Raw genomic sequence first — 13,100 nt, forward strand, 5'->3', positions numbered from 1 at the left:
TGTAAAGGGACAGTGCTAGTACATTATTGCAAGAGTAATTAACAGCATTGAATTATGTTGGTGAAAGTGACTGAAAGCAAAGTTTTGGGTCATATATTACTAGAAGAAAGTTAGAAGATAAAACATGGAAACTTGTTGGTGACAGACTACAGTACAAACAGTACAAATATAAGAATATTCTTTCATGAATTATAAAAAAATATGACTATTGCAAGGGTGTTAATTATAAGATAAAGTGGTACAGGGAAAAATACACCTAATATAAACTATGTAATATAGTTAACAGCAATATTTTAATATTCTTTCAGCACTGTAACAAAAGCTCCAAACTAATGTAAAGTGCCAATAACAAGGGGGTATATGGGAACAATGTATTTTTTACATGCTATAACCTTAACCACACTAATAACAATAACTTTTTTTAAAAAGTAAATTAACAACACCAACTGTTTATAATTTCTTGGACAAAAGATACAGTTTACTACAACGCCAAGATTTTTAAGATTATTTAGAAAATTACAAAGCTATGTATTGGAATAACTCTAAATATACTTTGCATATGCATGCAAACGGTGAAAAGAAGGATTTAAATCAATGATCTCTCTTTCCTTATTCTTTCATTAACGACAGCTAAAATGTGAAACCAACTATCTTAATAAAAGCTTAATATTTAACTGGCATACTTAAAAGAACACAGGATATGGTAATGGAGGCCTAATCATAAATATATAATAGATTATCAGTGAACCACTGAAACTGCTGTGAAGAATATTTGTTATTAAATTAAAACATTTGATTCACTAGGCTGACATTTGTAAAAAATATAAATAAAAGATGTGGACACACATGGAGGCCCAACAGACATACAGTACCATATTCATGTGGTGAGATGATGAATGGACCCCCCCATTTCCTTTTTTGTGGGACATCTACATTTTTAAATTATTTACAATAAACATTTATTATAAGGAAATATCTGCGAGCTAGACATGCTGGGTATGATTAAACAATCTATGATCAACTTCAGAACTGAATTACCTGACTTAAAGCTGGGATGGAACTTGTCTGAGAAGGGGTTTGAGGTATAGGACCATTCATCTGTAAAATTGGAAACATTAAAAAAGCATCATCACTACAATGTAAAAAAAACAATTTCAATCACAAAAATCAAGGAAAACAAAACCCACTGAGAAAAGCATATTTTATAATGAAATTCAGTGATATATTCAGAAGGATGTATGAAAGCTGAAATTTAAAATATTTTGAAATTCTGACTAAACATTCAAGTAAAATTCCTTGCAGTATCAAAGAGGAAAATTAAGAAAACTACTTTTCCAAAGCCAATTAGAAACTTTAAACTTGAAATGATAAAATCATAAAATGAACGAACAAAGTAAAAAAAAAAAATTATACCAACCCCCTAATTAATTCTTTAAATACACACTACTTTTAAATTACTCATGATGGCTGTTATACTGTTAAAATACTTAACATCACTGCATTTTTCTTGATTTAAAAAGAAAGTATTATGTATCTAGATCTCTAACTACAATTCTACAATTTAAGTTTCTATCACCTTGACAGTACTTGTAGTTTCCTCTGAACTACCCATAAATTTATTCAGAACATTTTTCTTTAGATCATAAGACATTCTAGTGTTACAATTATGATTTAGTTATTAAATCCAATGTAGAATACTTAATCAGAAAGAGACAAGGGAATTGTATTAAACCAGTTCTAACTTAAAACAGAGGACACTTACCAGATGAGAACTGTCTTTCACCTCTTGTACTTGCTGCACCTGCGGTTCAGCCACAACTTTAGTGTCCTGATCAGAAGTCATGAGCTGTTTACTTTTTGGCTCCACTGAGAGAAGTTTAATGTTAACCTTAGGGTGCTGTAGAATGACAAAGACAGTGAATGTTGAATAGGTAATATGAAGTACTCTGCATGATTGGTTCTTAAAATGAAATTACTAAGAGTCTTAAAATCTGCAGGTTTACCAGGCCATGTGTTTCTCCCTCTGGATTCTAAGTAGTTTAAAGAAATCCGCCCAATGTACACCTTAACCAAGAAATAATATTTTTAAAAATAAATCCTTATTCAGACTAATCTGGTGACCATGGTAGTATCGTAAAACTTAGAAACCATGTGCTAACGCGTTCAAACCCACTTATACCCAGAAACTCATTCATCGTGGTAACATATATATAAAATGTAAAATTTACAATTTTAAACCTTTTTTAAGTATTCAATTCAGTGGCATTAATTACACTTAAAAAGTTGTGTTACCATCAACACCATCCATTAGCAAAATGTTTTCATCAACCAAAACAGAAACTCTGTATCCATTAAGCAATACATAGTCCTAGCCCTCACCAATCTAAATTTCATTTTATGTCTTTACAAATTTGTTTATTTTAGTATTTCATATAGGTAGAATTATACAATATTTGTTCTTGAGAGTCTGGCTAATTTCACTTAGCAAACGTTTGCAAGGTTCATCCATGCTACAGTATATATCAGAACTTCATTGTTTCATATGGGTGAGTAATATTTCATTGTATTGCAATCAGATACATTTAAGATTCATTGGGGTGAATTCAGAATCTATTCATTCTGAACTTAGTAGTTCAGACATTGTATTTTTTTTTTTTAAGCTATGCAGATGGGGATTGTGGAAAAGACAGCACAGGAAGCTCCAAGAATCAGTCCATACAGCAGAATAACTATAAACAGAAAATTCCGAATCAACTATTTTAAAACTCTACAGTTTAGAACACTGTGAAGCATTTAGGGACGAGTAAGAAGAAGAGGCTGGTAATTCCAGTAAATATTAGTTTGTTGCACTCTCTGAGCAGAAGCTACTGTCACCCATCCTCCAGACTTGCAGAAAAGAACTCAACTCTGAATTCTGGTACATTTTGCTGGTGTGAGGGTGGGCTATAAAGACCTAGTTCTCCAAGATTTTGGTGCATGAAGTTCAATCTCTGATTACTACTTTTGATAAGCAACTTTAGATCTCTCTGGTGTGTGGCTCTGAGAGCTACTCATTGTTCAAACCCACCCCAGACAAAACCAACAGAGGAGGTTTTTTAAAAGACTCTTTACAGTTAATGGGCTACATTTACTGGGTAAGTGCAGAATAATCAAGAAAACACAGTTTCAAAGAGCCAAAGAGAAGCTCCTGACATCCTTGCTAACCACTCACTCACTCCCTTGCCAGGTAAGTGTGGAGTTTGCCAGTGTTCACCTCTGTGAGTACCTGGCAACCTAATAGCTGGGAAAACTTGACCAGGGAAATTCCTCTCTGGCTCACCCCCAACCCCCCTCCCCCAATTTTCTCTCCAGAAAAGCAGTTTGAGACAGAGAAAGGAGTATAGGAACAATCACGGTGGGGGGCCTGGGGCAAAGATTTACCTGCTTTAAGTCTTGAGGTAGAGCACCCAAGGGAGACAGAAGGTCAATTTCCTGGGAAGTAGAGAGAAATTCAAATACCTTTAAAAAGAGGAATCCCTAAGGCCTCAATCATGCGCAAGCCCACAACAAGTGACAGGCCCAGAAAAGACAGAGGACCGTGTACTTTGCATTTACCTTGCGCTGACTGTTTTGACAGGAGGGCTTAACTTTGAAGAACATCACTGAATGAAAATTCAATTGCCAAATACTGTAAAATGTCTTTTTTGCACAGGTTTGCTCGGTTTTGCTAGTGCCCAATACTCATATTACTAGCTGGATACAAACTGAAGAAACAGAAAGTTCAGGAATAAATCCCAGAGCTAACACTTAAAATATCAAAATGTATTTTATGCAACAAAAGAATACAAGACAAACAAACAAAAAAAGAAGAGTGGCCTATTAAGAGGATAAAAATCCAGAAAACAAAAAGAAAACCATACTGTGCACATGCCAGACAAAAAAGATCTTCAATGTGCTAAAAGAGTTGAAGGAAACCGCAAAGAAAGAACTAAAGGATAGCAGGAAAACAATGATAGAACAATATGAGAATCTGAAAGACAAAAATTCAAAAAAAGAACTACTGGAGTTGAATGAAGACTACAATAACTGAAATAAAAAATTCCCAAAAGGATTTTGTAACCAAGAAATTAAGATTTAAGGGATGATTTTCATTACTGTTTTCTGGTATATTGAGTATACAGAGGAAAATACCTGAAATCTCTAAACTGTAATCCAACTGCCTTGATCTCTGATGATGATGGCATAGCCTTTATCTTCTGCCCCTGTGATTGTAAAAACCTTGTTGACTAATCTTCATTTGTCCCCATTTATCCAGTTTTTCAACTTTGGAGTCTTGTAATCACTAAAGACAACCCCTAATATTTCTTAATGAAGGGCCCTGAGTCAGTCCAGAACTAACCCACCACAATGCCAAAGTTATCTTGATAATCGAGACTGAATCTAACCAAAATGGGCTTGCCGGACATTGCACAGTAGCTTAGACTTTGTGCTAAGCTACAAGTCATCTACACCTCATTAAAAATCACACCCATCATCATATTAAGGTTGGAATTTTCTTACCTAAGTTCTGTGATTAAGTATGTAATCAAACTGCATATGCTCAATAACTAGATCACCTGTAATTGTATTAGCTGGGGCTACTGTGCTCATTATCCTAAACCTGCCCATCTTTTAATTCTATACAATTCTATAAAATCAGAATTACTGCAGTTTGGGGAGACAGATTTTGGGATGACAGGCCATCTGATCTTCTTCTACGCACCTAGTAATAAACTTCTTCTCTCTTTGAAACCCCAGTATCTCAGGAATTTGTCATTTGAGTGCGTCAGGCAAAAGAATCCACTGCCTCTGTCCAGTAACAGTTTCAACAGTAGATTGGAGCTGGAATAAGCACAAATAATTGAGAGGATAGAAAGGAGCAGAAGGAATACTCAAAGAAGTAATGACAGCAAACACAACAAACTTTGCAAAAGATGTGAATATTTACATCCCAAAAGCCCACTGAATAACAAACAGGATAAACTTGAAGGGAAACACACTCCATAGTATACTGGTCAAAGTGGCAAATGCAAAGGACAAGGAGAGTACTGAAAGCTGAAAAAGAAAAGCAATGTTTTATGGACAAGGGAGTTCCAATTAGATGAAGTGCCATCTTCTCATGAGAAACCATGAAGGCAAGAAAGCAGCAGGTTAAAATATTTAAAGTGCTGAAAGAAAACAATTGCCACCAGAGAATTTTCTATCTGGTGAGACTTTCTTTCACAAAAAAATAAAAGATTAATACATTTCCAGACAAAAGATGAGGGAGTTCATTATCACTAGACATGCCTTGCAGGCAAGGCTAAAGGGAATTCTTCAAAATGAAAGGATTAAGAGGGAAAAGGACAAGCAGAGTCTTCACTTAGAAACATTTTTTCTATATTTTATTGTACTTTTAATCAGGAATAGATGACTATGACATTGAAAAATTTATGGCTTTTTAATATAGCAAAAGGAAATACAATGAAAGAAAATATCCCATTTCCACTGGCATCAAGAAAAACAGATTTTTTCTAGGAACAAACAATAAATGTGCAGGACCTTTCTGGGGAAAATTATAAATCTCCACTGAGGGCCACAAAAGGACAGTTTTAAATAAGTGAAGAAAGAGAAAGACCTTGTTCTTGGGTAGGAAAACTCACATTATAAAAATATCAACTACCTAAATTAATTTTTGGCAAGCATGTATCACTTCTGTAAAGAAGAGGAAAATAAACATTTCTTTAAAAAGGAAAAAAAAAAAGAAAGAAAGAAAATACACTAGACAATAGAGAAGAAAATGACTTAAAGAAATAAAGAGCTCCAGTAAAGGTAACCATTTTGGTAATTATAAATGCCAGTACTATTATAAAACTCCACTATTTGCATCCTACAGGTGCTAAAATGAAAAATGTATGAAGACTAAGGAGAGATCTATGATTTTGGAAATACAATGTACAAAGATATAATTTTAACAAGCACAATAAAAAAGGTGGGGGAATAGAGGGTTATAGGAGCAGTGTACGTGTATGTTATGGCAGTTGGTATCAAATCAAATGATTGTCATATATGCAGGATGTTAAATTTTAACCCCATGATAACCAAAAAGAGAATATACGAAAACTATATGGAGAAAGAAATGAGAAGGAACTCAATATGGTACAAAAAATTAAATAAATATGAAAATAGGTATTAATGGAAGAATTCAGGGTCAAAAAAGATGGGAGACTTGCAAAAACTACATGCAAGATGGCAAAAGAAGGTCCTGCATCACCAAGTTACTTTAAATGTAAATGGATTAAATTCCCCAATCAAAAGGCAGAGATTGGCAGAATGTTAAATAAGTATGACCCAACTACATGCTGTTTACAAGAGGCTCACCTTAAATTCAAAGACATAAACAGGCTGAAAGTGAAAAGATGGAAACAACTACACCATGTGTGCCTGTTTCAGACTGTCCTATACCCCATAAAATCCATGTTCTTTAATCCTTATTCAATATTACTAGGTGGGATCTTTTTTATTGTTTCCATGGAGATGTGACCCACCTAAATGTGGGTGGTAACTTTTGATTAGTTGGTTTCCATGGAGAAGTGTCTCCACCCATTCAAGTTGGGGTTGCTTACTGGGGCGCTTTAAGAGGGAACCATTTTGGAAAAAGCTTTAGTGCAGACAGAGCCCACACAGTCAGAGATCTTTTGGAGACAGAAGGAAAACATTCCCAGGGAAGCCTTACGAAATGAGGAGAGAAAACCAGCAGACATTGCCATGTGCCTTCCCAGCTGAGAGAGAAATCCTAAACTTCATCAGCCCTTTCTTTGGAGTTAAAGTATCTTTCTGAGGGTGCCTTAGTTTGGACATTTCTTATGGCCTTAGAACTATAAACTTGCAACTTAATACATTCCCATTTTAAATGCTACTCTAATTCTGGTATAATGCATTCCAGCAGCTTTAGCAGACTAAAACAGAAAAAACTATGCCATACAATTAGTAACCAAGACAGCTGGGGTAATTATAATATCAGATAAAATAGTCTGTGAGTCAAAAATTGTTACAGGGATAAAGGACACTATATACTAAAAAGGGGGGCTCAATTTAACAAGACATAATTTCAAATGTGTATGCACCAAAAGGCAGAACCCCAAATTATATGAAGCAAATGTTCACAGATTTGAAGGGAGAAATAGACAATTTTACCTTAATATTAAGAGTATTTAATGTATCACTATTTAATATATTTATATATTAGATATATATTTAATATATCACTAGTTGTTAGACTGAATAATAAATAAATATATTATTTAATATATCACTAGTTGTTAGACTGAACAACTAGACAGAAGATCAATAAGTAGAAGACTTGAATAATATTCTAAACCAGCTATATCTAATATCTATAGAGAGAACATTTTACCCAATAACAAAATACACATTTATTAGTAATACAAAGAGTTCATCTTCCAGGACAGAACAAATGTTAGGTCACAAACAGAACAAATGTCAGGTCACAAAAGAAGTCTTAGTAAATATAAAACAAAATACATTCATAAAACATGTTTTCTCTCATCACAATGGAATGAACTAGAAATCAGTAAGAGGGGGAAACAGAAAATTCACAAAGTTCTGGAAATTAAACAACATACTCTTAAAAAATCAATGGAGCTGTCTGTACTTTAGAACTTCACCTACTGCATGAAACCAAAGGAAGAAACATTTATTTTGTCTACAACCTAAATTTTCTGTAGCACATAACTGAGTCAACCTATCTGGACAGCTCATTTAAATAACCCAAACACATAAGAGCCCAGAATAGAAATGAGGGCTTGTAATTCTGTATAGCTTAATGTAATACCCAGACACATCCCAGAGTATGTGGGGTAGACAATTAAAAAAAAAATATTGGCAAAGTCCTTTGAGGGACAGGAGAAAAAAATATGGGATTATTACATTGTATCCCCAGGGAAACCCCTGATACTGTCTGAAGCATTAGGGACTCCCATATCACTAGACCAAGCCCTTGATCTTGAGGCTTTCTCTTATGAAGTTTATTTCTGTAATGGAGAAGGTAAGCTTACCAATAATTATGTCCAACAGTTACTTCTAGGAAACTTCTTTTGTTGCTCGGATGTGGCTTTTCTCTCTCTCTTTCTCTAAGCACAATTCTACAAGGAAATTCATTACCCTCCCCACTACATGGGACATGATATCTAGGGGTCAAAGTGTCCCTGGCAACATGGGACATGATTCCCACGGATGAGCCTGGCCCTAGCACTGTTGACATTGAAAACACTTCCTGACCAAAATGGGGAAAAGAAATGTAACAAAAAAAGGTGTTGCTGGTCCGTACCCCAGAAAAGTCATACTTTAATCCTGATCCAATACTGTAGGTTGGAATCTTTTAATTAGATTATTTCCATGGAGATGTGGCATGTCCAATCATGGGTGTGACCCTTTGATTAGATGGAGATGTGACGCTACCCATTTCACGTGTGTCTTGATTAGTTTGCTGGAATCCTTTAAAAGAGGAAACATTTTGGAGAGAGTCAGAAATGACAGAGCAAACAGAAAGTTCAGAGCAGAGCTGACACAGATACCGACACTTTGAGAACAGAGACACGGATATTTGGAGATGTATGGACCCCAGCAGACATCGCCATGAGATATTAAGCAAGCCAAAATCTGCAGACAGCCAAGGGAAGCCAAGAGATGAAAGCCAGAACTGGAGAAGCAAAATGAGGAACTCTCAAAGAAACAGAGGCTGAAAGCAATGGAGCCCAGAAACAAGGAACCAGTAGATGCCAGCACGTGACTTCACAGCCGACAGAAGGGTTTGTATTCATCAACCTTCTTGAATTAAAGTATCTTTCCCTGGATGCCTTAGTTTGGACATTTTTATAGGCTTAGAATTATAAACTTGTAACTTATTAAATCTCCCTTTTTAAAAGCCACTCCAGTTCTGGTATATTGGAAATTAAACAGATTTGAAGGGAGAAATAGACAATTCTACAAAAATTCAATGTTTGTAAGCATTCTGGCAGCTTACAAACTAAAACAGATATCAATGGCTAGACAGTTCAAATAGAGTTGAAAGGCTATTCTGGAGGCTACTATTATGCAAGATTCAGGTAGATATTGCTAATTATCAGTTTGCCAAATTCTAACCAACATCATTCCTGTTAACCCTAAAAAGCACCTAGGGGTCTATGTGAGATTCTACAAAACTTTCATGCAATAAGATTACTTTCCAGAAAACTAAAACCTCCAGGTGGTTCCTAGCCAGATAAATCCAGAAACCCAGAGGGGCCACCCTCTCCAAGAACATCAACTAGTTCCATGCTCCATCCACATTGGAAAGAAATGTGGCTGACATTTCTTTCCAACATGTAAAAGTTAGAATGGGCATAACCCAAAGACCCTACAGACTGGGAGAAGGATCAAAGGAGAAGGAGAAGTTATAACAGAGAAGATAGGATTAAACAAATGAGTATGACTGCTGAGTCATTATACTGATATTTCCCTTAGTCTCTAGTATCTTAGAGCAAACAGAAGTAAAAACCTAAAATTGTGGAATTGTAACCCATATCAAACTCTGAAATCTGTTCTACCATGAACTGTTAAGCTGTGTTTTGAAATGTATTGTTTTGTATATGTGTTATTGTTCACAAAAACAAGAATTAAAAAAGAGTCGATAGTGATAATAAAAAATATTTATTCCTTCTAGCCTCCAATGTTCTAGAGCAGCTAGAAGGAAAAACCTGAGATGATGGTATGGTAGCCCACGACAAACTCTGGAATCTGTCTTGTAACTACTTATTGAAGAGTACTTTGAAAACTATTGCTTTGTTCTTTGTTTTGTAGATATATTATACAATTTAAAAAGTTGAAAAATTAATATGGCAATGTGAAATGGTGCAGCTGATTGTAAAAACTGTTGCTCTAAAACTACTACTCGCATGTTAGGTTTTGGTCATCAAGCTCAAGCTTTTCATGTTGCATATGACAATTTTAGGAAATCAAGGAGTAATTCAGACTCCACATTGATGGACTGCCTGAGAAACCTGAGTTTCTCTTGTGCTTTGAACAAGCCAGTATTCTCTAGTTTAGAAAACAGACTCATGTGCTTATTATTGAAAACTCCAGCTATTGATAAAACCTAGAAGGCAAATATTGACAATCCCCCCTCCCCCCTTCTTAGAAGATGAATGAACAAGATTTTTAAAGTATTTTTTGTGGCAACGAACAAAAAATGAAGCAGTATGAATTAACTGTGAGTCACCTTTAAATGTCCAAGTGCTTTTGAACCTATGAAACTTTTTAAATTGTAACAATTCTATGGTCCTACTTTCTTCCTCTCATCCTAGGAACTCATGTGATCATGATCATGTTCTGAATTGGTGGTACAAATTGCCAAGACATTGAGATAGTTTAAAATAATCTTTAATGTTGAAAAAGTTTGAAACTGAGAATTCAGTGATATTTAAAACACAGAATAGAATAACTGCTACATAAGACTTTAAAATTTGGGTTTTAAGTTTTTAATTAAAACAATTTCCATAAAAAAAGTACCATGATAGTATAACAGTGCAACAGAAAAAGTGACCCTGATTTGACTACTCTGCTTATTTAATTCCATTCATTTATAAAAGAGTAATCCTTACATTGCACTAGTATATCTTTTAATTACCGACTTAATACACTTAAGGACTGTCAAGAATCCTACAACCGCAAATTCTGTCAACAGAAAGGGTTATTAATAGGTAAAAGTATAAAACTACAAAACTACAAAGACTTAAAACTAGACTATAGTATCTTATGCCTGAATATAGAATAAAATTTAAAGTAAGAGGATGCAAGAATAGACATTGGTTCAAGAGAATAACAAAGTATCTTTTTCACTGCCCAGTTAGGAGACAAAGTTACTTTGAGACTTAAACTATATAAAAGGATTGCTTCCTGACATGGTCAAAAAGCAGGTCTCCAGAATGTAATGAGAAATATTCAAGAGAAAAAAATAAATTACTAGGGCAGGCAATGGTGACTCAGTGGTAGAGTTCTCGCTTGCCACGCCAGAAACCTGGGTTCGATTTCTGGTGTCTGCCCATGTTAATAAATAAATAAATAAATGAAGTATTTACTGGCATAAGACACACTGATTTAAAAATTTAATAGTACCTTTCTGGCAATGTGGGACAGAAATCCTAGAATGAGCTGGAACTCAGCATCAAGGGATTGAGAAAACCTACTCAAACAAAAGGGGGAAGAGTGAAATGAGACAAAATAAAGTCTTCAATCTGAGAGATTTCAAATAGAGTCAAGAGGTTATCCTGGAGGTTATTCTTATACATTAAATAGATATCACCTTTTTTAGTTAAGGTATAATGGGGAGGCTGGAGGGAACTGCCTGAAAATGTAGAGCTGTGCTCCAGTAGCCATGTTTCTTGAAGATGATTGTATAATGATATAGCTTTCACAATGTAACTGTGTGACTGTGAAAACCTTGTGTCTGATGTTCCTTTTATCTACCTTATCAACAGACAAATAAAACATATGGATTAAAAATAAATAAATAATAGGGGGAACAAATGTTAAAATAAATTGAGTAGATTGAAATGCTAGCGATCAATGAAAGGGAGGGATAAGGGGTATGGTATGTATGAAATTTTTTTTTTTATTTCTTTTTCTGAATTGATGCAAATGTTCTAAGAAATGATCATGATGATGAATATACAGCTATTTTTGTGATGATACTGTGAATTACTGATATATAACAAGAACAAAATGATCATATGGTAAGAATGTGCTTGTACGTGGTTATGCATAATAATAAAAAAACTTAATAGTGGTAAGATAATAGTGTGAACAAGTAGTGAACATCTCCCAAACATCTTCCCACCCTTCATAAAATTTTAATGAATTCAACAAAAGGACCTGTTTTCCTGATTTGGTTTAATCTCTTCACAGTAAAAAAAAAAGGGGGGGGTAAAATAGATTAAATCAAAGTACTGTCCCTCCTATCTTGTGGCCTCTGTGCTAGCAGTACATCAAAACAACAGCCGAAAAAAGGAAAGTTTTAACAATCTTGTCAAATACTTAAAACACTTGTGAGTTGAGCAGTGCAATGGTGGCTCAGTGGTAGACTTCTCACCTGCCATGCCAGAGACTCCCCACATAAAAAAAAAAAAAACAAAAAAAACCCCAAACACTTGGGAAAAGGGGTGTAAATCTCCCTGGCAATGTGGAACAAAACTCCTGGTATGAGCCAGGACTCAGCATCATGGGACTGAGAAAGTCTTCCTGACTAAATGGGGGAAGAGAAAAATGAGACAAAGTTACAGTGCCTGAGAGATTTCAAACAGAGTTGAAACAGTTATCCTGGAGGTTATTCTTATGCATTACATAGATATCCTTTTTAGTTTATGGTGTTTTGGAGTGGCTGGAGGGAAGTACCTGAAACTGTTGAGCTGTGTTCCAGAAGCCTTAATTCTTGAAGATGATCTTGAAGATGATTGTATAATGATATAGCTTTTTCAGTGCGTCTGTGTGATTGTGAAAACCTTGTATCCGATGCTCCTTTTATCCAGGTGACAGATAGAGGGATAAAAAAAATAAATTAATAAGGGAGATGGGGTAAAATAAATTGGGTAGATAGAAATACTAGTGGTCAATGAGAGGGAGGGAGGGAGGAGTAAGGGGTATGGAATGTATAAGTTTTTTCTTTTTATTTTTTTGTGGAGTGATGCAAATGTTCCAAAAATGGTTATGGTGATGAATGTACAACTATGTGATGATACTGTCTGTTTGTTTTGGGTGCATGATCCAGGAATTAAACTGGGTCTCCCACATGAAAGGCAAGTATTCTACTGCTGAACCACCTGTGCACCTTTAATGTGATGATATTATGAGCCATTGATTGTACACCATGTATGGATTGTATGTGTGTGAAGATTTGTCAATAAAAATGTTAAAACAACAACAACACTTGGGAGAATACAGTTCTCTTAGATCTGTTTCAAAGATTTTTCAAAATAGAAATATTTTATAATTAAATATTTACATTAACATACTATGAGACACCCAAGACAATCCTTACAAACAACAAA

The 13,100-nt window shown here is 34.9% G+C and overlaps 1 protein-coding gene across 11 annotated transcripts in view; it reads right to left on the minus strand.

Moving 5' to 3' along the window:
• Window positions 1–13,100, minus strand: part of LARP4B (La ribonucleoprotein 4B) — a 115,274-nt gene that overhangs the window by 83,370 nt on the left and 18,804 nt on the right. For 3 of the 11 annotated variants that reach the window (XM_077151702.1, XM_077151698.1, XM_077151725.1), the window contains exons 2-6: window positions 12,448–12,570; window positions 11,173–11,239; window positions 3,421–3,471; window positions 1,763–1,897; window positions 1,039–1,098 (exon numbers count right to left, since the gene is read on the minus strand). In XM_077151702.1, the coding sequence (XP_077007817.1) occupies window positions 1,039–1,098; window positions 1,763–1,843 (141 nt within the window). In that variant the 5' untranslated portion in view covers window positions 1,844–1,897; window positions 3,421–3,471; window positions 11,173–11,239; window positions 12,448–12,570. Of the gene's footprint in view, window positions 1–1,038; window positions 1,099–1,762; window positions 1,898–3,420; window positions 3,472–4,741; window positions 4,861–8,347; window positions 11,109–11,172; window positions 11,240–12,447; window positions 12,571–13,100 lie in introns of those variants that run through there. The other 8 variants (XM_077151717.1, XM_077151719.1, XM_077151706.1 and 5 more) reach the window with 7 other exon arrangements.

Source organism: Tamandua tetradactyla, chromosome 1, assembly GCF_023851605.1.
Source record: "Tamandua tetradactyla isolate mTamTet1 chromosome 1, mTamTet1.pri, whole genome shotgun sequence".
In the NCBI taxonomy this organism is placed as follows: Eukaryota; Metazoa; Chordata; class Mammalia; order Pilosa; family Myrmecophagidae; genus Tamandua; species Tamandua tetradactyla.